This window comes from Colobus angolensis, unplaced genomic scaffold (genome assembly GCF_000951035.1).
Source record: "Colobus angolensis palliatus isolate OR3802 unplaced genomic scaffold, Cang.pa_1.0 Scaffold81, whole genome shotgun sequence".
Taxonomy (NCBI): domain Eukaryota; kingdom Metazoa; phylum Chordata; class Mammalia; order Primates; family Cercopithecidae; genus Colobus; species Colobus angolensis.
Genome location: NW_012121932.1, coordinates 9195309 through 9221650, shown reverse-complemented (window position 1 = coordinate 9221650; position 26342 = coordinate 9195309). Strand labels below are relative to the sequence as shown.

Genomic DNA, 26342 nt, shown 5'->3' with positions numbered 1-26342 from the left:
TAAGAAAAGAAAAAGCTCTACTTCTTTAGGGTTCTTGGAGGTAGACTCTCCACAGTTCATCTGGGGTAGTTCATCTCCACTTCTTTTTGTATCCCAAGGCAACTTTCCTGCAGTTTCCCTAACACGAATATTCTCCGGACTAGGCACTGGGTGGCTTGCCCCGCCCCCCAGTCGTCTCCCGGGATGCGCGCTGCTGCCAGCTACCAGGTGCCTGCTAAAGTTAGGGGAGCCGGGAGAGGAGGCGTCGCCTCCTCCACGCTCCTCCGGCCCCATTCAATCTAGCTATTTGCACTCGGCTCTGGCTCTTTTCCGCCCAGCTGCGGCTGTTTCAGAAGCGCCGGGCTGGCAGTCCTGGCCTCGGCAGGGGCCGTGAGGGACCGGGGGGATCGGCCGAGGCATGTGGAGCGGGTGGGCTGCGCGCGGCTGGCACGGCGCGGGGACCCAGCGCGCCAGGCGGGAAAGGGGGAGGTGGCGGGGGGAACCAAGCTCCGGAGGGGCAGCGGGCGCGTAGCGGGCCCCAGGACGCCCGGCCAGGGGATTAGCCTCTGTACCGCTGCTCAGGGCGCGTCCCTTGTCGCCTCTGGCGTCGACTCAGGTCTCCTCCTCCGAGCAGCCCTCAGTGCCGCCGCCTTAGTGGTCCGGGTCGAGCCCCGGGAGAGTTAGCCTGGGGAAGGTAGGGGCGTGACCAGGGCGCGGAAGTAGGTGAGCAGGAGGGCGGCGCGCGGCGGTCAGGCCAGGACAGCCGGAGGGGCAGCGACATCTGCGGGCCGGCGGGAGGCGAACGCTTCCCGGGCGGAGCAGGGCCGTCCGGAGGACTCGGGCCGCGTCGAGGCTGAAGGGCCTCCCTGTCCGGTACTGTCGGCTGCCAAGCTCTGGCCCTAAGCGCGTGGCCCCGGGCCTCGGCTCGGAGCGGAAGCGTAGCACCTGCCTGCGCGCTCACGTTGGTCCTAGCGCAGAAGACCCGGCGAGGTCCGCGAATTTTGGCTTAGGGTTTGTCAAGTCACCTCGAGCGACTCGGAGAGAACCCAGCTTTCCCACTAGGGACGGTGATCGCAGTCTCTTTCCTTTAGAAAGTTACTCCGACACTTTTGATCATCAGTCCATATTAAGGAGGAAAAATAGCGTGGTTTGCCCCCGGGTGAGGGAGTGTTGGAGGATCCCGTCCAGTGGGAGAGCCAGTTTTAGCGGAGCGGCGCGTCCAGTCCGCTGACGCTTCAGCGTGGTAAAGGGTTAACTGCATCCTGCCGGTTCGGTTTACAAGTAAATAGAGAGCAGCTGCTCAGCGCGGCCCCGGCTGGCTCTTTTTAAGTTTTTGATTGGTTGCCAATGACATCACCGCCCGTGTTATAACACCGAGGACCCAGAGCAGCGTCGGATAAACCCTCCTTAAAGAGATGAGGCCACGCCTTCTTCCCCGCCCCCTAGGTTGCCCATTGGTCGTGGGGCTTTGTGAGGTGGCGGTCGGCTTTGTTCGGATTCTTATTGGTCCAACGCGCCGTCGGTAGGTAAAGAGTCCGCCCCCTCAGAACCTTACATTTACAGTGTAGCAAAAGAGAAAGTAACTATGTTGCTGCTGGAGATCAATGAAGCCAAGTGAATGGGGGTTGAATGTGAGAGTCCATAGCTGAAGCGGAGCGCCAGATGGTGGAGGACTACACTTATTTATGAAGTAAGTGGAAGTCACCGCGACTACTCCTGAGAGCCCGGGACTGGAGGTGGAGGATTGTAAGGCGGTGCTTGCGTGAGTGTGAGTGTGTGTGTTTGTGTGTGTGTATGTGTGTGAGAGAGAAACAGAGATAGACAGAGAGATGTGATGCTGATGGAGGAGCTACAGTAGGTAGGGTTATAAGGTTCCGGCTGTTGACTCCTGCTGCCCTGTGCATTTACTCTCTGCAGTCTACTTGGATTTGGGGCGAAGAAAAAATGAGCTTTGTTGGGATGCTTTGCGGCAGTTTTAAATGCCCGGGATTCATTAGTGTTCTGTGTGCCGAGGAGTGAAGGAGGGTGGGGGGGAAGGGGGGATGTTAAGTGCTCCAGGAGTGGAGAAGAAGCATTCTCTAACCACTTAATTTTCTCTCCAGCTCTTGCCTAGTGGTGGAAGGGAGAGGGGATAGCTCAGTATTTCTCCGGGAGATTTTCTGGGCCAGACTGAATGGTTTCACGGGCAGTATATACGCCCGACCCTCTGCTGCAGGGATGCAGATCTCTCTATACACTCCGTGCGTGCGTGTGTGAGCCGCGCACTCTGTGTGGAGGTGTGGGTCCCAGCGTGTGTCTCTGAACACGCTTATGCGTCCCTCTCAAAAGAAATGGTCTGTTGATCCTGGACGTGTCCTACCAGGTAACACCATAGCGAAGACTTTCAGCGCTTGGTCCAACCGGCAAACAGTTATAGCTTCTGGAATAGTACTCGCTCTTCAGAAAAAAATACTACGCAAGGGAAGGGGGTTGGCTTCTTCGCTCCCATCCAAAGGTGGGTGAGAGAAACCCGAGTCGTTGGAGATCTGCCGACGTGATGGGTGCGTGCCCGCGTGTGCGCGCGTGAGTGTGGATTCCGCCTGTGACACTTTGGTTCTGTGTCAGAGAATGGTGACGGTCGTGTGTAGACGAATGATAGATGGCATTTTTCCAGACAGCTCTTAAAGTTCGTTTAGATGAGCGACTCTTGGCGCGGGGTTTGGTGTCTTTGCTGTGTGCGTGTCTAATAGAAGAAGAACAGTTAGCACGCCTGGGTTGTGGAGTGTCCCTGTGCCTACAAGAGGAAGGAGCCGTCTTTTTGCAGACAATATTTGAAATCAGAGATAGATCCAGTGGGCAACAATTCATTGCCCCTTTCAACGGGTACAGGCTAATTGGGAGGTCCTCTTTATGGAGTCAGTACTCTTGAAGAGGGGATATCTGTAAGGGATTGAAACCTTATACAACGTGGCTGCCTCCCATTGAGAGAAGCTCTGGGATGCACAGTCTGTGCCAGCCAGGGAGATGCAGAGGGGAGGCGAGCTCAAGTTGTCCTTTCCAGGCAGGAATGAGGGTAGGGGTAGGTGGGAGAGCAAAGGGTGATGGATCTGCCAGGGTTGGGGTTTCCAGGTTTCCAGATCTGGCTCCACGGCTTGAGATTTCGTTTTAGGACACCAGTTAGTAGTGAAAAGGGGAAATGCAGATTAATTTATAAGAAGCCAAAAGACAACATGTGAGGTTTTAATATGATTATGTTGTGCGTTTCAAAGGACCCCAATAGGATGGAAGGCAAGAATAGCTCCAAGTTAAAGAGATTCACTTAGGGGATTTGCAGAAAGTTGACATCCACTCTGATGTATATTTAGCTGCTGTACATTTCTGTGAACCATGCCAGTGCTCCTGGTTGCCCCTTTGCCTTTGCAGTGAGTGAGGGAATTAAATGGCAAGCATGCAAGGGTGGACAAATGGGTCTTTCTCAGATGTTTGCAGTGTACTTCTGCTCAAGAGCTGAGGTTCAGAATAGATGCCTCTTAAGAGCCTCCCTTCTGTCTTCAGCTTTTCTAATTATTTGTACTTATACCTTCTCTACAGCTGAACTTTTATGTAGATCCAGGAAATAGTCATTAACATTTACAACATTACATCCAAATTTAACCTTAGATTTAGCAACCAAATTGATTGGGGCCCTCAGGTTTGCATCCTCTTTGAATACATAAAACTGAGTTTCAAGTTTTGATAGTGGTATGATAAAGGGCAATTAGGAAGACTTTGCTCAGAGGGATGCAAAGGCCTTTCCTAGGGATTGGATGAGACTGCCTTTTGTGTCACGTGACTTTATCCTTTCTTTCTCCCTTCCCGTTCTTTACAGACTGTCTTGAGTTCTTCTTGAATTGCCAGTTTTCAGCCTCCTCATGCCTCCATCTCCTTTAGACGACAGGGTAGTAGTGGCACTATCTAGGCCCGTCAGACCTCAGGATCTCAACCTTTGTTTAGACTCTAGCTACCTTGGCTCTGCCACCCCAGGCAGTAACAGCCACCCTCCTGTCATCGCCACCACCGTTGTGTCCCTCAAGGCTGCGAATCTGACGTATATGCCCTCATCCAGCGGCTCTGCCCGCTCCCTGAATTGTGGATGCAGCAGTGCCAGCTGCTGCACTGTGGCAACCTACGACAAGGACAATCAGGCCCAAACCCAAGCCATTGCTGCTGGCACCACCACCACTGCCATCGGAACCTCTACCACCTGCCCTGCTAACCAGATGGTCAACAATAATGAGAATACAGGCTCTTTAAGTCCATCAGGTGGGGTGGGCAGCCCTGTGTCAGGGACCCCCAAGCAGCTAGCCAGCATCAAAATAATCTACCCCAATGACTTGGCAAAGAAGATGACAAAATGCAGCAAGAGTCACCTGCCGAGTCAGGGCCCTGTCATCATTGACTGCAGGCCCTTCATGGAGTACAACAAGAGTCACATCCAAGGAGCTGTCCACATTAACTGTGCCGATAAGATCAGCCGGCGGAGACTGCAGCAGGGCAAGATCACTGTCCTAGACTTGATTTCCTGTAGGGAAGGCAAGGACTCTTTCAAGAGGATCTTTTCCAAAGAAATTATAGTTTATGATGAGAATACCAATGAGCCAAGCCGAGTGATGCCCTCCCAGCCACTTCACATAGTCCTCGAGTCCCTGAAGAGAGAAGGCAAAGAACCTCTGGTGTTGAAAGGTAATGCCCCTGCTCCCTTCCCAAGCACAGTCCTGATTAGCCGGGTTCACTTTGGGTTTTCTCGTAGAAGTGACAGCATTCTCCTTACCCTGGCTACCAAAGACCAAAATAGACTTTATTCTTGTCTTCCCTTCTATGCTCTTTATTATGTTGGTTTAGTAAGAAAAACCCAGCAACACTGAACTGGAAGCCAGAAGATCTGGGTTCTACCCTTAATTCGGCTTCTAATTTGCATTGTGCAAGTCATTTCACCTCTCTGGGACTGTTTTCTCATCTTTCTAAAAAGGGGCTTTATACACACCAGATGGTATCTCAAGTCATGCCTGGTCTGCTAGCTCTATTCCAATCAATCACTAGTTGGAAAGTTATTGTCTCTCAGACTTAACCAATATTGATGGAACAGAGGAAGGAGCAACTATGGTGAACTACAAGTAAACCTACAGGTACCAGTTCTTTTTGTGGGAAATTCTTTCTCTTTTTCACCTTTCTGACCAGCTTGACTTTTATGTGGTTCATAAATTGACCTTGAAGAAGGGCAGAGCTTCTTATGCTAAGGTTCCATATAAGGTATAAGTTCACCAATTACATCCAACCCATTGTTTTTTCTGGCCTCACCTGACAACAGTTGGCATCATGGCTCCTCCCAAGATAGAGTAATGGGTCACTTGCCCCAGTATACTGAATGCAGAATAGATGAGATTAGTGGAACTAAGCTCCGGCAGAAGGAAGTATTCACCCACTCTTCTCGGAGCACCGTCCATACCGTGTTGCCTAACCTTCCCAAGTAGCCTGCATCCTGTGCCCAGCCTAGTTGCACCTCTTTGCCCTCAGATACTGACTTTTGGGGCACCGTACATCACTCTCATTCGGCATCTTTTACCTGGTGGTGGTAGTGAGAGATAGTCATCTTCTTCTCTCCTCTTGTGTTGTGAGCCAAAGTACACAGTTTCTGGGTCACATCTCCAACCAGTCTCCTAAAGTGTGTTGACCAAAAGTGTTGCTGAGTTTGAACACATTGCATATTTAAATTGCAATAGGCTATGTGGGTGAGCAAGTTAGTTATTTTGTCTCTACAGGACAGCTTTGCCATTCTCCTTCTTGTCTTCCCAGTGAGGCTCTCTGCCTTTTGTTAAGCAGTGTTCTGGGAACTATAGTTCTGAATTTCATTGACACAATCTCCTCTTCCCACCCTCTACTCTCCTCAAACTTGTCCTCATGGGGCTTCCCTACCATAAAGGCACATCTCTCCTTAGAGCTGGTGGGCTTTGCTGGGAAGGAGAACATGATGGAATTGTATGTAGAGAGTTCCAGAAGCTTCTAGGTGTTTCCTGGTGGTGGTGGTGGTTGTGGTGGTGGGTTTTCTTGGGGTCACAAGTATGTTCAGATTTCCTCTGCATAGCTCTATATTTTATTGTTTCTGTATTCTTGTTTGGTTGACTTTGAGTGATTCCCAAGATATTTACGCCGCTATTGTCTTACCATAATCTTGGTGTGTCTGGCCTCTTACAAATGAGAAAATCCTACCTAGGAATTTCCCATTTGTAATAGTTTGTCTTGGGGAGAAAAGAGGAGGATAGCTAACGATCTTGATGATCTCCTCGTTGCTCATGCAGAGCAGGTGTTCACAATTAAAAGCAAGTCTTTTGTGTCTGCATGATCTGAGGAGAGGAAACAACACGGATCAAGATGACCCTAGACCTCCTAATCATGACCCTAGACCTTCTAATCATAAGGATGATTAGAAGGAGTTGTGGACCCTACTCTCTATTTTGCAGCGGGTGGAGTTGTGGATAGGGGTGACCCGTCAGTCACTGAAAAGTGAATCTCCTGGGTGCTACTGGTGAAAGTGGGGTGCCTCTCTCCCTTTCCTGTGGATGCAGCTGAGATTCCAGACAGCCTGGGCTTGTTCTTCAGTGTCAGAGAGTAAGATTGCCTCAATGGGGCGGGGCCGGACACACTGCTGACCTCACCACTGGGCGCCCTGGGCAGCCACTGCGAGGCCTCGTCATTTTTGAGTTGGTGAGACACCGCGTTGGTCGACTTGGAAGACGCTCTGGTGGTAGAGGTTAGATTATTTGTAGTTTTGGGGGCCTTTTCTTCAAATATCTGGGAATTTCATTGAAAATATGTAGTTCAGGAGTGAAGGGGTCTATATTCTACTTTATAATTATCATTGTCATTTTGGTATCTTTTGGGAGAATGGCCTAAAATTGGGACCAAGATGGAAAAGAAGGGAAAGGAACGGGTCAGTATTAGAATGTCCTTCATAATCCTTTCAACTCGGTAAACCAGTGATTAATACCATAGCATCATTGTGGTGAAAGGCTGGGTGGGCATTCCCCAAAGGCATGACCAGCAGACTTCTCCCAAATTCTTGAGTGGGTCAAGCAACAATTCTGGTCTGGCTTCTCCTCTCAGATTTATTTGAGTAATCCCCTCCCTTGGTGATAAGATTGTATTTCAGCAACAGTGGTAGTGGTACCATTTTGGAAGGAGTAATTTTTGTAGGGAAGTTGGTGGGAGGGGGGCATAGTTAGAACATAAGGAGGAAACTTCTAAGGGCTTGTTAATTTATTTTCAGAGGTTTCAGTACAATCTTGGGTAATTTATGGCTGGCCCATCTGATGCTCTGGTTTATGTTTGTAAACACTGGTTGCTACCCTCCCTGTCCAAGCTCCTTGTCCCCCTGTCTCCATGCCATGCTCTCCATTTTTGGTGCTGTCTGTCAAGTAGAGCGGCTGCTACCTTGCCATTTTAGTAATGCTGTGTCAGGCTGGGAAGAAACCGATCAGAGGCATGGCAGCCTCTGGGATTAAGTTACTGTTCTAATTTACGGTGCCCTCCCTGTTGTGACCTATGTTAGAATCCATGTTTTAGTCTCATCTTCTGAAGAAGAAATGGCATCAGACCTGTGCTTCCCTTCAACTTGGTGAAAATGATCCAGATGAATAAATATTTAGGATTTGTGAGGTCTTTGAAAGAATTATATTATGTTTTACTCAAAGCTGATTTTTAATCAACTAAAACTTGCTTTCTAGTCAAACTGAATAAGAAAGCTAAACAATTTTTAAAATTCTTTTAACAATTTGAAACAATTCTTAAAAATAAGAAAGCTAGACCATCCATAATGAGAGCTATCGTTTCTGCTATCAAGTTTTTTGGGCTCCATTTCTTTTCAGTAAAGCTGGGTCCAGAGAAATAATTTGTCATTTACTTAGGTAGGAAAAAATAGTTTACTGCCCCTTTTTCTTAAAGACAATACATGCCTCCAAAAATGTTATTATAAACATTTTCAAGCATATAGAAAAGCAGAAAAGTGTGTAATGAACACCCATATACCTGTCAACCAGATTAAACAATTTTATTTTTCCTATTTGCTTTCTCTTTTCTGTTGAAATATTTAAAAATATGGATAATGTTTTAATGTATTTAAGTATGTTTAGCATTTAAACTTAATGTTTCCAATTCAATAAAGCTAGAAATATTTTATAGTATACTAAGAACAACATTTTTACTCCTAAACACTTGAGTGTCATGTACCCATTTTTAAGTGCTTTTCAACCTAGAAGTCCTCTGTGACTGACTAGCAGTCTGGTCTACGGAGGAGCTTCCCTCCTTGGGAGTGGGAGGGCTCCAGGTGCCTCCTTGGGGTCTGTGTCTCCCCCTTCCTCCCCTGGTATGTCAGAGCCCATGCCTGTACTTGCTCTATGCTATTGTAAAACAAATAATGACCAATTGCTACAATCTTTATAGGCCTGCTCTGTACCAAAGGCTTTTACTGGGGAACGAGAGAAGAAGAGGGAAATGGTTTAAGAGGATGATCCATGGGGCGGATTTGACCATGCAGTGAGTTAGGCCTTTATACTGTAAAATTTCATCACTTCTTAGAATTGAGCACCATAGATTGCATACTTTTCCCTAGTTGAAAAGGATTCTGAAATATACTCTTGTTAGCAATGTAGAGTTCTATGACAAAGTGGATGGCTAGGCTCAGAAATCAGAGACCCTGTGAAAAATACTCTATTTCTGCCTTTTCTGGGGGATGGGGAAGGGAATAAAAGTCTCCCCTTGTCTCTCAGAGATGTTATAAGGATTTTTAAAATGATATCTGACATAAAGACATATCTACATTCACAAATGTGCTATTGTTATTCTGTGCCTCTGGTTAACATCCAAGGCTAGAATGTCAAACATTAGCTTTGTAGCAAATGATGGGGAAATCAAGGCAGAACTTTGGATCTAGTCAGTCTGAATGCTAGTCTTGGCTCCCCTCTTACTAGGTATGTGCCCTTGGGCAAGTTGCCGAATCCCTTAGTTCCTTAGTTACCTCATTAACAAAAAGAGATTATAACAATAGCTGTCTCCAAGTGTTAGTTTCTGAAATAAATGAATTAATGTGTGCAAAGTGTTCAGAACTTTACACACATACATGGTAAGCACTCCATAAATATGGTAAAATGTTATTGATATTGATCGAAAGGAAATGATAGTGCCAGTAAAAAGGCAAATTTTGCTCCTAAGGAGTACAAACAATAAGCTAGGTATAATAAGAGTGTGTGTTGCTATGGCCTAAAAATAACTTAGTGACTGTTAACTAATTTAAGTAGCATAGAGTTGGAGTGCCAAAGTAATTGCAAAAACATACTGAGCCAGGAGGCTGGAGTAATTTGGTATATCCCATAATTATTTGTTTTAGGGAAATTTGTAAAAACATGATAATCTGTCCAACTAAAGTCCCATAACAAAAGTATAAAACTTTTTAGCTTTGCTTTTTGTTACTTCTCATCATCTCATCAGGAGGATTTATTTTTGGAGTAAGGATTGTGGACTGACTATAAAAGGGTAGATAGAAGGAGGGGTGAGCTGGTTCCTGAGCCTGGGGTTGTGATAGGTTGGAATGTGAAGGAAAAAAGGAGGGAAGGAGTTGAATGGCCTGCTCCTATCTTTCAAGAAGTCCTCAAACCTCTTCCTGAACTGCTACACTGTTAGTTGGCTGTCCTCTCTCTGAGCTTTCGGGTACACTCTCCTGCTTCCTAATTTAAGTGTAGGTGAACAGATAATAGAAATGAACTCTCTCTCCCAGCCATGTTCTTGCTTCATCTGTTCCTCATTCACGATGTGCTCAGCAAAGTGAAATTTTGCTCACTCACACCTGGGTTCAAATCTAGGCATTTCCATTGACCAACTGTATGCCTTTAGGCAAATCAGGGGATCTCTCAGAGGCCAAGTTTTCTTCATTGTAAAACAGGCACTTTGGGAGGCCGAGGCGGGTGGATCACGAGGTCAGGAGATCAAGAGCATCCTGGCTAACACGGTGAAACCCCGTCTCTACTAAAAATACAAAAAAATTAGCTGGGCGTGGTGGCGGGCGCCTGTAGTCCCAGCTACTCAGCAGGCTGAGGCAGGAGAATGGCGTGAACCCAGGAGGTGGAGCTTGCAGTGAGCCGAGATCGCGCCACTGCACTTCAGTCTGGGAGACACAGCAAGACTCCGTCTCAAAAAAAAAAAAAAAAAAGAAAAACAAACAAACAAACAAACAAAAAGAGACAGCTCCAGCATTCTAGGATGAAATGAGGTGATGTAAAGTACCTGGCATTTGATGGCTCTCAATAAATCAAGCCTCTGGACCTCTGGACCCTGTTTTCCTACTCTCATGCCCTAGTGTAAGAACCTCTTACATTGCAAGGACCGGGGTTGTTGGAGAGGATGGGCAAGTCGTTCTAAGCACAGTGCTGTGGGAGCATGTTAAGTATGAATACTCTTGCCCTTACCAATTCAGAACATTCAGCTTGTCATGGACAAGTTCAAGAAACTCCTCTCCTGGCAGTAGTAGATATGATTTCAGATTAGAAAAAGCAAAGCAGGGGAAGGAAACTGAATAGGTAAAGCACTTTGCCTAATTCTGTTTTCAAAACGTGTGTATGGGGGAAAGGAGAAGGGAGAATGGTGAATATGTACACTTTCCTACTTGGTCCTTTGGGCAAACCCATCTGGAGGTCTGACAAAATTACAGGAGCAGAAAAACTTTCCATCACATACTCCTGGTGCATACACCCTCAGGGACTAGGTGGGAGCTTTTGACCAGTAGCAAAATCTAGTTCCTTAAACCCAGCATTATCAGAAGCCAGAACCTTCAAGCCCCAGCATTGCTGAAGAGCAGTTTGGGCATGAATGTGTGATATATCAGAGTGCTTAGGCAATTTAATCCAAGTTGGTTGAAAAAGATAGACTACATACTAAGGAGAGAAATTCTAATTCCAGAAGAGGTATCTCATCTTTGTGGAACCAAAGAATCCCAGCTTTGAAAAGAGCAAGGAACTTCAGAGGGCCCCAATCCAGTAGTTTTCACTGCAGGCTCTTCGTTGGTATCACCAGAAGGTGATTTATAACCTGTGATGCCCAGTTCCTGCATCCAGAAAGCCTGATTAAATTGGTCTGGGGTGCAGCCTGCACATCAAGATTTTTTTAAAGCTCCTGAAGTGATTCTAACAGGTAGCAAAGTTTGAGAACCATTGATCTAGTCAAGTATTCTCATTATGCCACTACAGGAAAGGGGCCTGGAGCAGTTTATGACCTGTCCAAGGTCACATGCATGATTGATTTTAGAGATTTGGTCCTCAATGTTAAAGTAGGTCTTGCCAGGTTCAATAGATTCAACAGATATCAACAGATTGATGTATTTGTATGTATTATTATTTAATAACATCATAATCTAATATATAGCATAAAATATAAGATAATTAACATTTTTTAGTACTGATGCCTTTTTTCTTGAATTTTGAGATTTCAGTTCAGAACTAAAAAGACCAAAGTCTGAGGACTTTCAAAACCAGCAGTTCATGGTCTATATATTTACCTGGATATTATAATATGGACCAAATATTAATGTTGATTTAATCTCTTCATCTAGGGAACCTAGTGGTTTAAGCTGTTAATCTAGTGGTTTAAGCTGTTAACAGCTATCAAAACAGGTTTCGAAACAGGTATCAAAGAAGCCCAACCATCTTACGCCTCTAGGGACTTTTTGGTAGGTGGTCTCCACAGATGTACAAACTTGTGGGTAGAGGAGATTGATTTGATTGTTCAATAAATATTGTTGAATGCCTTTGGTGTGCTAGGCACTAATCTGCAGGCTGGGGAATCTGTATCACAATGCTCATTCAAATACAAGAAAGACAACATATACGGATGGGACCAGGCTTCCAGATCCTTTCTATCTTGAAAATCATGTTCATGTTTGTATTCTTCATCCTCTTCCACTACACAATCTTATTTAGGGAGTGTTCATCTTCAGGAAATTTTGTTCTGTGAAGCACATGTTTGTACTTTTTTTTTCTTTTTTCTTTTTTAAGAAATAGCCAGCCGGGCGTGGTAGTTCACACCTGTAATCCCAGCACTTTGGGAGGTCAAGGCAGATGGATCACGAGGTCAAGAGATCGAGACCATCCTGACCAACATGGTGAAACCCTGTCTGTACTAAAAATACAAAAATTATCTGGGTGTGGTGGTGCGTTCCTGTAGTCCCAGCTACTTGGGAGGCTGAGGCAGGAGAATTGCTTGAACCTGGGAGGTGGAGGTTGCAGTGAGCCGAGATTATGCCACTGCACTCCAACCTGGCAACGGAGCGAGACTCCATATCAAAAAGAAAAAAAAAAGAAATAGCCTGGCCTTTTCTAAATATGTCATGGGCCAATAGGATTTCTTTCCAATGTCTTGATCTGAAAAGAAATGATTTGCTGGTTTTTAATGAAAAAATAAATATATGTGCCCTCTCTGCCTCAAAAACTCAGGGCTGACAAGTCTGCTCTGTGTGGGAGAGTGAAACTGTAATTTTGAACCCCCTAATTTTGTACATGTTGCTGATAGGAATAAGGGCTTTGTTTATTTTCACTGCATACTCTCTATGGAAAGAGGATGTGCTAAGCAAACAAGCATTGTAAACAATATTTCAGAGGCAAGGTTTTGGCCTGCTTTAAAACAAAATGTTTGCAAGTACAATTAAAAACCAGTATAAGGGACAGGGGTGGGATGCAAACATGTCTCCAAGATTTCAAACCTGTGCTGTTTCCCCTAAATCCCCTTCGAGGAAGATTTGAATCCCTCTTCAACAAATTTTCATTGATTATGTTTCTATTATATATACTGTAGACTCTGTATTCACGAGTGTAATCATACTAATTCAGAAAAATATAGGAAGAGAAAATGAGTATGACCTGTAGCCTGAATTTCATTATAAAAGATTTAAAAATGTACATTTTATGTTAAAATTGATGTAATCTTTTAATTATGAAGTCTTCGATTCTTTAGATGTTTTCATCCATAACTCCAGAACGAGATCTTGGCATCAGTTTTTTCCAGGTTCTGTGTACATCATCTATTATTACTTAAAAGTTGGAGTTACATGTAGATATATAGATATATCGAGAGATACAGATATATGTAATTTTTTATTCATTCCAGTCCCCCACCCAAGCAACACCCATATTTTATGTAACTTAAAAGAAAACTTGAACATCTGTTTTTGGATAAGGAAATGAGCTGTTCAGGCCTAGTGCTTTCATATAAGAGAAAGGCTATTACCCTACGCTCTGCCTCTGGCAAAGTAGAGAATCACTTACAGAAAGAAAAGGATTTGTGGATGCATCAAATTACCTGCATTGCCCTTAATGTTTTATGTGTGGTAAAGGCCTACTCAGGCCGCTGCCCCCAGCCCTGGATCCCTGACTTGAATTTCATGGAACACAAAACAAAGCACAACTCTTCCTGAGTGCTTCCACAACGGGATTTTGCTTTCTTGCTTACCACTTCAGATAGGACCACCGTGAGGCATCTGCTGTCCATTGCACATATCAAGTAAACAGATTAAACTGCCTGAGCCAGGGAGTAGCATCAGGCCTGTCCTCCCTTTGAGGAGTTTAAACCTCTCGTGTTATAATGTGAACTCGACTGATCTTATTTTGTGCTGAGGTAAGAAGGCAGTCACCATTTTGCATCGGAACATCACTATCTGGTTCCTTAATATCTTATATTTATTTTATGGAACAAATAATCTTACATTATTTGTATCACAGCCCTAAGCTTCACTACCATTGAGCTAAATATTACCAGCTGTTGCTACTGGCAAGAGAGAAGCAAAAAATGAAAGGAGAAAGAGGAGGGGTGGGGGAGTAGATAGAAAAGAATAACATGAGGGTAGAGGGTCTCAGGATGACAGCAACACATCTTCTAGCTCCCAGACCTGAGTTCTGGGCTCCAGTATTGAAGACTGTGAGTCATTTTCTTCAATCATTACAGTGTTTCTTCCTGGCTTACAATAATAAGACTAGACACAAACTTCTAAGAGGGCCTTCCTTGAAGAGATAGGGGACATTTTCAATCTTTTCTTTCAATTTACATTCTTATTGAAATGCTGTGTTTTTATGATAAGACTTTAAAGGAACGGATCTTATGGTTCTCATGAGGTGGTATTTTAATCTGCCAGCAGAACATCAGTTAATCACATAGAACTACTCTGGCTCTGACTAACCTATCATCCCTGAAATTAGAAAATTATTTTCCAGATAGTCTGGAAGAAAAAAAAGTTAAAAGCTCTTGAATGCTTTCTAGATGCTGAGCATTGGGCTGTCATATATATGTGTCTTATTTAGTTCTCAGAGAAGCTCTGTGAACGTCATTTTATATCCTGAGTTTTATAGGTAAGGAATCTGAGGAACAGATTAAATATTTTCTCCCTTGTTATTACTAGCAAATGAGAGAATAAGAATTGAAATCCAGTTCTTATGATTTCAAAGCCCAAGTTCTTTTCGGGCTGGCCATATCTATTTGCAAGTCTCATTCCTTATGGTGGCTTTAGTTGTGCTTTACCTCTGCAGTGCCTTAGTTATAATGCCATCTTTCTTTCCCCATTTTTCTTGTATATCCTCAAATAAAAATTCCAGTGCTAAGGTGAGTAGCTTATGCTGTGTCCTTAGAGTAGACTGGCTTCCCAGTAACCTTGCCTCAAATTATATCCCAGCTTTTGGATACTTTAAATTTTGATCATGACAGTTTTTTAAGGAATAACAATTTGAGCAAAACAAACCTTTGAAAACTGTGATAATTCTCTCTAACATATATGAAGTATTTCTTACATACCACACTCAGTGCTACAAGTGTTATGTCTCGTGATCACATTCCAATTTACATATGAGGGACTGAAACTCAGGTTCAGACACCTGTTCAGAGTCACTCAGCTGGTGCCTAGTGGATCCTGGGTGTAGCTCTGGTATACTTCTGCTCAGTGTGCTTTTGATGTCTGGAAACTTAGAATTCATTCTCCTAGTAGCCTGTGGATAGAAGGATGATATTTCCTGCTTTTGCACACATTAATAAACCCACTTTCTAGAGTAGGAAGTAGACGAGTGAATGTAAAGAAAAGTACAGGTACAAAGTTGGGTATAATGAGCAAGAAAGAATCTGTGATGAGTATGATGACTACATCCTAAATACTCTAATGCCAAAGGTGTTTGATTGTTTATGCTTTATATTCATTATCTGTCTTATTAGTGTGGATGATAATGAAAACTATAGATTGTTTTCCCTCAAGTGTGTGAAGAAAGAATCTCTAGCAGGTTATGATTGCCCTTTGGGAAGGTTAATTCTCAGGGATAAGTGAACATATCCTATCAAACCATTTACTGTTTAGTTTCTCTCCTCTCCTTTCCTAATCTTTCTTATCTCTGTTCTTCCCTTCTACAGTCTAAGCCTACAAATATAGCTCAGGTAATCTGGGGGTGTGGCAAGGACAGACTCTGGGAAAAATAATAATGAACACATTTAAGGGACAGCAGGATGGACCCCTTGGAATCCTGTGTTGGGGCAGCATTCATGGAGGCAGAATCTGTCTTCTGACAGAGCACCCAGCTTCACACAGTGGAAGTATCTGACTGTCCTCTCAGATATCAACTATAAAGTTTCGTCACTGTCTAAGTTCATTTTATGCTGCTAAAACAGAACACCTGAGATTGAGTAATTTATAAAGAACCAAAGTGTATTTGGCTTATGCGTCTGGAAGCTGTGAAGTACAAGAGCAGGGTGCCAACATCTGGCAAGCGTCAGCCCATGGTGAAGGCATCACATGATGAGCAAGTGTGCAAGACAGTGAGAAAATGGAGGCTAAGAGTTCATCCTTTTTCTTAGGACCCACCCCTGTGATAACCCGCTCCATGGAATGGCCATGTGATTATGGCCTTAATCCACTCTTTAGAGTAGAGCCCTCATGACCTAATCACTTCTTAAAGTCCCCATCTTTTAATACTGCTACAGTGACAATTAAGTTTCCAATACATGATCTTTGGGGGACATATTCAAACCATAGCAGTCAGGCCACCCCAAACGTTCAGGTCCTCCAGTAAGAGGGGAAGGGTGGGGGACATGGGTGATCAAGGTGATAGAATTAGTGAATGGAGAACAAAATTCGGAGCATTTTTTATTCTGCAATGTAAGAGTAATCAATTTTAAGAAAGCTTGAATTCAAGGAGATTAACTTCATTGATCATAAGTTCTCACATTTACATGGCAAGGTGAGTTTTCTGAACCACAACAACCCCAGGATGACTTTAGAAATGTTGGAAAAATCCACAGAATTATAGTCCATTGCACAGCAAGCATTCACTTACTCGATGTTGAATTAAAAAAGAAAGGAAGGACATTTTTCAAGGAACATGGTGTCGCAGAATTGTGAGAGATGTTATCAAGCATTTGATCTAACCATTCCATTTTACAGACATGGAAACTGATTACTTATCCAAGAGAATATAAGTAGCTAGTAGCAGTACTGGCATAGGATTCATGTTTCCTAACTCTCAGTTTAGAATGTTTAAAAGCCCAACCAGTATATAATCCTTTGGATTAGTATCTAAATTGTTGTTAAATAAGCAAATCTTGTGGGTGCAAGTATTCAGCCAGGTCATTCCATTAATTTTTCTCATTATCTTTCTTATGAGAGTATTTAGTGACTGATTGAATGAGCTGGCTGATGCTCCCTTATATTTGTATTCAGCCTTCCTATAAGGAGTTTATATATTTTCTAGCGAAGGGAGTATAGTTTGGAGGTTAAGAGCACAGATTCTGGAACCAGGTTGCTGAGTTTGAATTCTGATTTTGCCAATTATTATAATTTTGAACTTGGACAAGTTCACTTTTCTGTGCCTCCGTTTGCTTGTCTATAAAATGGGGAGGGTAATGGCTCTTTTCTCATGTGCTCAATTGAGAATTAGATAAGATATGTATAAGTGCTTTAGACAATAACTAATGCATACTAGCTAACATTTATTAAAAATTAACCATAATAATATTGAATATCTCCAATAATAATTCATAATCTGCTTATATTCAACTGACATATGAGTGATATAGTTCAGTAAAATGCTGTGATGTCACCTCTAATGCAGTACAAGTAGGAAATACTTTTCTGATGCATGGTAGATCTTTTTGTTTAAAAGCTTGGAAAAACCCAACGTTTCTTGTGGGGTGGATAGATAACTACGTAGGTTTTTTTTTTTTTCCCCCCCTGAAATAGTGCTGTGCTGAAAAATTATATGCTATTTCTATGTAAGGAAATCTTATAAAAGTCTTCACAGAAACACTTTATGTATACTTATTGTTAAGATATTAAGAACATTTTAGAAAGAAAAACATATTACTAATCCCACCCTGACTGGCCTAGTTTCATTTTTATGTTTCTTTTTGTTCTTTACCCATATATGTGCCTGTTTTGCAGGCTTTCTCATATAGAAACTGAAATTCATTTTCACTTTATATTGCATGTACTTCTGCTTCCTGTGTTGTCATCATAGATTTTCTTCTTTAATGCTGTAACCTGTCTTATTACCACATTTTACTTACTTGCCTATTGATATAAATTAAGATTGTTTCCAACGTTTTGATATGACAAGAGAAACCTCTTGCAGGAAACTCTTGTTTGGAATTTTCTCCACCTTCCCACCCAACTGCACTCCCCATTTAGAGAAATGGGTACTAGCTGCCATTTTGGGTGCTAGTTGCCAGTTTATTTTCCTCCCAATTCTCTTTCACTTTTTAACTTCTGCTTTACTTTCTTGAACGTAAGATTCAACTACCTATCAAAGTTGTGAGTTTGTAGGGACATCTTTATCCTTGACCACAGGTCTTGATACTGATCCTGAATGTGTGTGTTTACCACATGTCCTGTAAGGCACATATTGCAGATCTTGGACCTCTTTGGTGGGCAGAGTGAGGACATGTGGAGGCACCACTCAGCGCTATTAAAAATCAGAAGCTATTGTGGAAGTGAATGATCTGGCAAGGCTAACAACAACAGCTCCTTGTTTCATAAATATGAGTCACTCCTAGTTTTACACTGTAGATAAAACACTCTTAAAGGGACAATAAAAACCACAAGAGGTAGACTTAGTGAGATGTTGAGTAGATGTGTTTGTGTCTCCCTCCCTCTCAACTTTTCTAAATCCTGAGGTTTTTGTGCAGTGCTGAAGTCTTCTGGGGGCTTAAGCAAACACAGGCAGCAAAAACACATCAGAATAGAAAGATAATCCCCATTAGTTCTTTTTGCCAAATTGAGGTAAAGTGCCCTTTAAATAGGAGATAATTCTTTGACAGATAATTAGCTTGTCTTCCTTGATAAAATACATGAATTGGTTGAGTTTATTATAATTAATTTTGCATATTATGTAAAAATCTATTCATGTACACTTATTAGATGAATCTCTTCATTCCTACTTTGAGGGTGGCTAGAAAGCCCCATTTCTCCTCCAGCGATAATAGAAAGAACTGGATGAATGCTGTGGTGATGGCATCCATGAAGCCCTCTCTTACAAAGATTGGGAGGAGCTGAATGTGGGATATCACTATTAAAAGACACAGAGATTTCATATTACTATATGCATTTATTAAAACAAACTTTGAGAACACTTTTAGGTCTGAGAATGAGATGCTACAAAGTTGCCTAAATAATTACCTTGAAATCAATCTCTTGCTAGTGACATTCTTCTGGCTTCCCAATGTGGAGCTTTTTCCAGGAAGTGGAGTGAGTGATTGGCTGGGTGCAGCTAGCTGTTGGCTGGGCAGTGGCTGTGGGAGGTAGCCTGAGAGGGCATGGAACAGTTGCTCAATGACTCAATGAGTCAAAGCTCCTCTCTGCAGTTTTTCTTTCCTCCACTCCTTAAGCCATTTCTGAGTTTCTTCAGGCATCTCCATGTATCTGCACACTGGTTTTGGGGTGTCTTTTCTCATTCAAAGCTATTGTCATGGCTGCTTGATTTGGCTCATATTAAAACATGTGCTGGGAGATGTAGGAGTGCTGAAATAAAAGAGCATGCTGTGGTTAATCCATCAGAGAGCCTCTCTTCCCCAAGCTGAAGTGTTTCTTTTCCTGAAAAGAGTAGCTATTTGATGATGTTCCATGGGAACTGCATGACATCTGGTGTAGTGTGGCTTATAGCACCTTAGGTTTTAGTCATTGGTCACTACCTCTCCACGTGCATGCACACACATTCACATGCAAACAAATGCATATTTTAGTTAATATTTGTAGAATGGTAACAATTATGACACTGAGCATTAACTCATTTAATGGGGATAGCAATAGTATTATTAAATCTACCTGCAGTGTCCAATATAGTAGCCTTGCTGCAAGCCAAACGTGGCCATTGAGCACTTGAAATGGGACCAGTCCAAATGGAGATGTGCTGTAGATGTAAAATATATAGTAGATTTCAAGACTTTATATAGAAAATAATGTAAAATATTTCATTAGTAATTTTTTAATATTGACTCTTGAAATGGTAATATTTGGACATGTTAAGAAAAATATATTAGCAATATTTTACCTGTTTGTTTTTACTTTCTTGAATGCAGCTACTGGAAAAAAATTCTTGTTATTATAGTAGCCTGAATCACTTGTCTGTCAAATGTTGCCAATCTCAATGTGGTAATAACTATTATTATCCCCACTTTTTAGATGAGGCAGTTGAGGCTGAGAGAGGTTAGGTAAGTTGCCCAAGGTCTCACAGAATGCCAAATTCAGACCTGCCTGATTCCAGAGCCCACACTCTTCATCATTAAGAAACTGTTGTATAATAGAGAATTTGTCTGGCTGTTGTCCTCAGTTCCTGGGAAATAATTTCTAAACCTTTGGAACTCCCTGAATGTTAGGAGTGTCTTTGTTATGCATGATGAGACCCTTGGATCACACCTGTGTTTATGTTAATGAGATGACTCAGGACAAGAGTTTGTCATCAGAAAGACATCCACATGATTAGAAGGTCAGGGCTTTGTATTAGTTCATCTTCCTCAGCAGAGGAGAGTGGGACTGAAGATTGAGTTCAATCACAAGGCCAATAATTTAATTAATTATGCCTAAGTAATGGAATCCCAGTAAAAACTCTGGACACCAAAGCTCAAGTAAACTTCCTAGTTAGTGAACACATTGCTGTGTCAGCAGGGTAACATGTCCTGATCCCACAGGGAGACGGCCTAGAAGTCCCATATACAGGACCCTCCCAGAAATTGCCCTGTATGTGTCTTCATCTGGCTCTTCCTGATTGTAGCTTTTATAATAAAGCTATCATAAGGATAGGGCTTGCATTCTGTGAGTCATTCTAGTGAATTATCAAACCTGAAGCATTGTAGAAGCCACAGAATTTATAACCAGCTGGTTAGAAATGTAGGTGGCCTGGGAACCCCTGAACCTGTGGCTAGCATCTGGAAGTGAGAGCATTCTTATTGAGACTGTGGCCTTAACTTGTGGAGTCTGCATTGACTCTGCTTAGTCAGTTTCAAAATTATATTGCAGTATTGCAAGAATAGACTGCCTTTTATTTGGATGTATGTATTAGGAAAACAGCAGCTGAGAGAGCTAAGTGCTGCAGCTTAACTTGCTTATCTCTGTAACACCATTTCCTTGGTGACAATGGCCATTTGCATTCTAGACTTGGAAAATGACTCACTCTTTGAGCAACTGCTTTTGACCACTAGGATCAGTTGGGAGGCAGGCAGGCCTCTGAGACCTTCATACTCAAAACCCTTTAGGCTATAGTCTCTTGGACCTCTCTATTTCATCTCCCAATTAGCATCATGTTAGTGGTGGTGACAAATATATGTGCTGGCCCCTCTTTGATACCAGGGATTCTTAAATGTTGGTTTTGGGATTGAGATCTTCATGGGAAGCTGACACAGGGCGATACTATGGGTAAGGAATATTTTGATTTTTTGTTGTGTTTTTTAATCATTTGCCTTATCTGGAATTACTCTTTTGTGGTATGTCCTATTACATTTCATAAACAAGGTATTTAATTCAATTGTTGCTTTTTCTTTTGGGGCTTTTGTTTGAATTTTTAAGCCAAGATCCGTGTGTTTTATTTATTTTGGTTTAGTTTCTTCATTCCTGCTTAAAATAGGCACTGCCTCTTGTCTGTGGTCCTGGTAACCACTGCTCTTCTGTTTCCTGCTCAGGCCCGGCCCATGTTCTGCAAGGCCCTCTTAGGCCACCAGCTCCTAGAAAGTTGACTCCTATGAGTACCTCTTGGGGCCACCTTAGAATGCAGATTTCTAAGAAAAGTCCAACATGAACTCTGCAGTTATTGGGAAGAAAGTTTCCTTCACCAGTGAAAACCAGGAATAAAACAAGATTTTGGAATGTATAAAAGAGGCCTCTTTTGAAAAGAAATCCATATGACTTGTTTTTTCTAACATGGGCCAGCCCTGGGCACTTTTCATCTGCCACCACGCAGACCTGCTCTTCAGAGGTGTTCAGCTTGGAGACTGTGAACAGTTCACACCAGATAACTACGAGGCAGTGTTCTCTGCCACTCAATGACTGTGGAAGTCTCAGTCCCAGTTTCTGACAGGGGGAGAGCAAATTCATCAGAACCAACTGAAGAGGTACAGAACATGAGGCATTCGCTTCTCACACAGTCCCTGAGTGTCTCACCTTCCAGAAGACCAGAGGCTTCAAGGCCCTTTTTCTACCTTTCAAGAGCATTATAGTGTGCTATTGCTCTTGGAGAGATCTAGGGCTGTAACAGCCCTTATTTTTAGAAAAGAGAGAACTAACTCCTGTGTTTGAAGAAATAGCTCTTATGATATGATCGTGTGGTTTCACATGGTCTTAAGGTCAAGTAACTTGCCCAAAGGTGCACGGTTAGTAAGAGGGATAAGAGGAACCCCAAATTACTGATTTCAGATCCAGTGTTGTATCCTTTCAAAAGGAGATAGAAGAAACAGGTCCACCTGGGGGTGGTGAAGATACTGTCGGAATCATCTGTTACTGCTTACCACATTTAAGTGAGAGGGCCAGCAAGCTCTTGGGAGGGCCCACCTAGATCTTAGCTTGTGTATACCCTATACTGAGTACTGTGCCCCCATTTCATATTTAGTGCTTAATAAATGCATATTAAAGTGAATTGAGGGCCCCTCCTACTGCCCAGTGACATCCCTCAGGGTGAGTTTCCCTCCTGAGTCGTCTTCTCTCTTTCGTGACTACCTTCCATCCATCTCTACCATTCCTCACTCATATAGAATGTCCAAGGAGTAGGGGCGAGGAGAGACGAGAAGGGGTAAGAGGCCACCAAGTGTGATGTGCCTTGGATCTGAGCCCTCCCTGGAAGGTGCCTATTTGTCACATTTAAGGGAGGCCCAGCACCCCTGTAAATTGCCTCTTCCTCATAAGCCTAGTCAGCCCTCCTTCCCAGCCTTGGAATGCCAGGATTTCTAAATCCTTGTGCTGAATTCACCTGGCCAGTCCTGCACCTGCCTGTGTGAGTCACAGCTGGATGGCATTGTTCAGATCAATCTTCAGTGTGTTCTGAAAATGTTTCTTCTGCCAGTCCTGTCACTGAATTTCCCTAATGTTCTTTCCTCTCCCTCATTAGATTTATCTTTGGGGATAATTTTTTCAATCAAATCTTGCAAATACATAGCATAATGCTGAACAGCATATAACAGATGCTTTACAATAAACTGGTCCTCTCTCATCTCATTCCAATGTTCACTGAATCTAAAACTATTTAATGAGCACTTACTATATACAATTCAGATGCTAAACAGTGAATACTTAGAATTTCTATTAATAATTACAATGTAGTAGCTGATTTAATTCTTGCAATAACTATTGTTTCCTGTTAGTACTCTTATTAGCTCCATTTCAGGGTACAAAGAGGTTAAACAGCTTTGTCAAGATCATACTGGAAAGTTGTGGAGACAGTCTGGCCCTAGTGCACCAAACCATTATACTCTATTTCCTCTAAGACAAAGAACATCTTGACTTTCTTGGGGTCCACATTTTAATAAGAACAATACACAGGGAAGAAATAAATAGGTAACTTCAGATATTACAATGTAGTAGCTGATTTAATTCTTGCAATAACTATTGTTGCCTGTTAGTACTCTTATTAGCTCCATTTCAGGGTACAAAGAGGTTAAACAGCTTTGTCAAGATCATACTGGAAAGTTGTGGAGACAGTCTGGCCCTAGTGCACCAAACCATTATACTCTATTTCCTCTAAGACAAAGAACATCTTGACTTTCTTGGGGTCCACATTTTAATAAGAACAATACACAGGGAAGAAATAAATAGGTAACTTCAGATATTACAATGTAGTAGCTGATTTAATTCTTGCAATAACTATTGTTGCCTGTTAGTACTCTTATTAGCTCCATTTCAGGGTACAAAGAGGTTAAACAGCTTTGTCAAGATCATACTGGAAAGTTGTGGAGACAGTCTGGCCCTAGTGCACCAAACCATTATACTCTATTTCCTCTAAGACAAAGAACATCTTGACTTTCTTGGGGTCCACATTTTAATAAGAACAATACACAGGGAAGAAATAAATAGGTAACTTCAGATAGTGATAAGTGTTCTGAAGACAATGAAACTCTTAAAAACTTCATGATATGAAAAAAGAGATTTGGAAGGGTGGCTGTAAATTGAATGTCAGGGAAGACTTTTCTGAGAACACATCTGGTCTGAGGTCTGAATCACCTATGTGAGTCTAAAGAAAAATAAATTTTTCTCCTACCATACTTTCAGAACACCTCTGTGGATTTTTCTCCCCTACACACAGAGCAGTTCTCCAGCAGACACCAGCAGAATGTCTTACAACTTAATTTCGACTCTACCTGGTGTTAGCCTCAGACCCCACAGGTTGAGGGCTCAGTCCTACAAGATTACCCCACCTTCCCAACACTGGTTATAAGTCAATATTTCTGCAGCCCCCTCCCTGGGTCCCATTAATTTTCTAGGACAGTTCACAGAATTCAGGGAAATGTGTTTACACATTTATTATAAAAGATATTACAAAGAATATAGATGGATAGTCAGATGAAGAAGATGGATGGGGTTTATGGAGGCTTCATTACATAGGCAAGATTAATGACATCACTGGTCATTGGTGATCAACTCAACCTTCAGTCCCTGTCTCCTCCCTGGAGGTTTGGGGGATGGGGCTGAATGTCCCAACCCTTTAATTAAGCTATTTTCTTTCTGGTGACCAGTTCCCTTCCTGGAGCTATTTAGGGGCCCCCAGCCACTAGTCATCTCATTGGCATTCAAAAAACACTCATAACTTCAGAGATTCCAAGAGTTTTAGAAGCTATGCTACAGGAACTAGGGGCAGAGATCACATATATATTTTTTCATATCACACTGTCACAGTGAGGATCTATAGGAAGGGAGTTCCCGGAAGAGGGAACAACAAATGCAAAGGCCTGGAAGTGGGAAGCAGAGCACCCAGACTTTACACACCCTCTGACAGCTGATTTTGTTCTTGCCATTGTTTGTTCATGTCATATCATACCATATCATATCATATATATCATATAGCATATGCTTTATCAAGGCTATACTGAAGTTATAGAACACCAGAGTTGGGAAAAACTTAAAGATTACCCTAAGTCCTGATTGTATAGGGGTGGCAAAAGAGGTCATAGAGCTAGAACCCAGTGTCTCTTTAGTGTGGAAGGAAGGGCTGCCCTCTGAGTCCTTGCGGTCAGGGCTTCTGTTACCCTGCGCAAAGTTAGACATGGCTTCAGGAGAAATGGTCGAAAGTCTGATGGTGCCAGATATGGGGTGCATCCCAGGTCAGCGCTTCATTACACATGCCCCAGGTTGAACTGACCATTACTTGGCTGGTCCTCCACTTAGCCTCAAGTCCGCATTGACAATATGCAATTCCAGCCCACCTTCTCAGAGACAAGCAGTGTTTTTAATTGTTTTGTTTTGCCCCTAATCTCAGAAGGTGGTCACCCAGGCAGGGACATGCTAGCCTTTTTTTTTTTTTTTTTTTTTTAAACCCAGTGTAACTTTGTATGTCTCTTAGTGCATGGAGACCTCACCTTCCTTCAGGTGGACCTGTCGAAGCTCAGCCCTCATGGTATGGTGTGATCATTGGACATGGCTGAATCCATGTTTAAGGACAGCCCATGCCTTTTCTTTCTGGAAGTTGATCCTTTAGTACTCAACCTTGCTTATTATATTCGCCAAATATAGAATCCAGCTCAGTGACTTGAGGAAGTTGTTGCTATGTTTTTTGTGAAGTGAAAACATGGGTTCAGGAAAACAATTCAAATTTCGATACTGACATTTGATCCTTTCCCCTACCACTTCCTGAATTCCCTAAGCCACAACTCCTTGACCTCCAGATCCTACTGAAATACACAGTTATAAATGCTGTTTGTTGGACATGGGGGTTTCATTCAAAGCAAACTCAGATGCAGCATTTTTGGCTGGGCACTTCCACACAGGATTTTAGCAATGGAGCCCTATCTAGGCTTCACTTTTGTAACTCTGCTAGCTTCCTGCTTTCTCCCACCCCTCCTGTCCTGGATGTGTCTACAGGACCTTTTGTGAATGCAGCTTCCAATGGGAATGTTTCACAGTCGAAATATGCTCTCCTGTGAGGCTCATGCATGACATTTTTGAAGATTTATTTAATTGGACTTTACTTAAATCCCATTGGGAAACATACTTTTGCTGTGAAGCTGTGATGTGTTTAATTTGGGGTCTAGGATAAATGTTGGTCTTCGGGGTGGATGGTTGAGCAACAGTTTTCCTTTTGTACAGTGGGCTTGTTTAATGAATAGCTTTACTGGGCTTTCTTCTGTTTGTTTGTTTAGCAGTGCTTCATTATTTAAACTTCTGCACTGAAAGGCAAGAATGTTTTCCCTCTCTTTAGAGAAACAATAATGCAGAATATCTGGGTGAGCTCTTGGGAGAAATATGGCTTTGTGTTTTATAGCACTCTCCTCCTGTTAACATTCCTCTCTCTGCAGCCTCCCAGGATGATCTCATGGATTTTTCCCCCTCCTTTAATCTGTCTTGATGGATTAACCAGTATTAAGTTTGAGACCAGTGAGCAAAAAAGGTGGAGCCCTAACATGGTACAGAGTAGCCCCCGCAGTACACAGAATGTCTCCAGCTAAAATATTCTTCTGCCCGGAAGGATGCCACATGGAGGTCATGTGCCAGTGCTGATCTGGAAGGGGGTATATCTAATGAGGAGGGAAGTGTCTTTGGGAGAGGAGTGGGCTTCTGTGCATGCATGCAGCTGGTTCATGGAACTAAGGTTCTGCAAGGCTTACTAGGCTTGCCTTTTATAGGCATGCTGGTCCTTTCAGCACACCCCCACCCC

The 26342-nt window shown here is 42.8% G+C and overlaps 1 protein-coding gene across 1 annotated transcript in view; it reads left to right on the top strand.

The window, feature by feature from the left end:
* The first annotated feature begins 1473 nt into the window (after window positions 1-1473).
* DUSP10 (dual specificity phosphatase 10) overlaps window positions 1474-26342 on the top strand; it is a 41415-nt gene continuing 16546 nt past the window's right edge. The window contains exons 1-2 of the mRNA XM_011929471.1: window positions 1474-1669; window positions 3827-4680. Of these exons, the coding sequence (XP_011784861.1) occupies window positions 3870-4680 (811 nt within the window). The 5' untranslated portion in view covers window positions 1474-1669; window positions 3827-3869. The remainder of the gene's footprint in view (window positions 1670-3826; window positions 4681-26342) is intronic.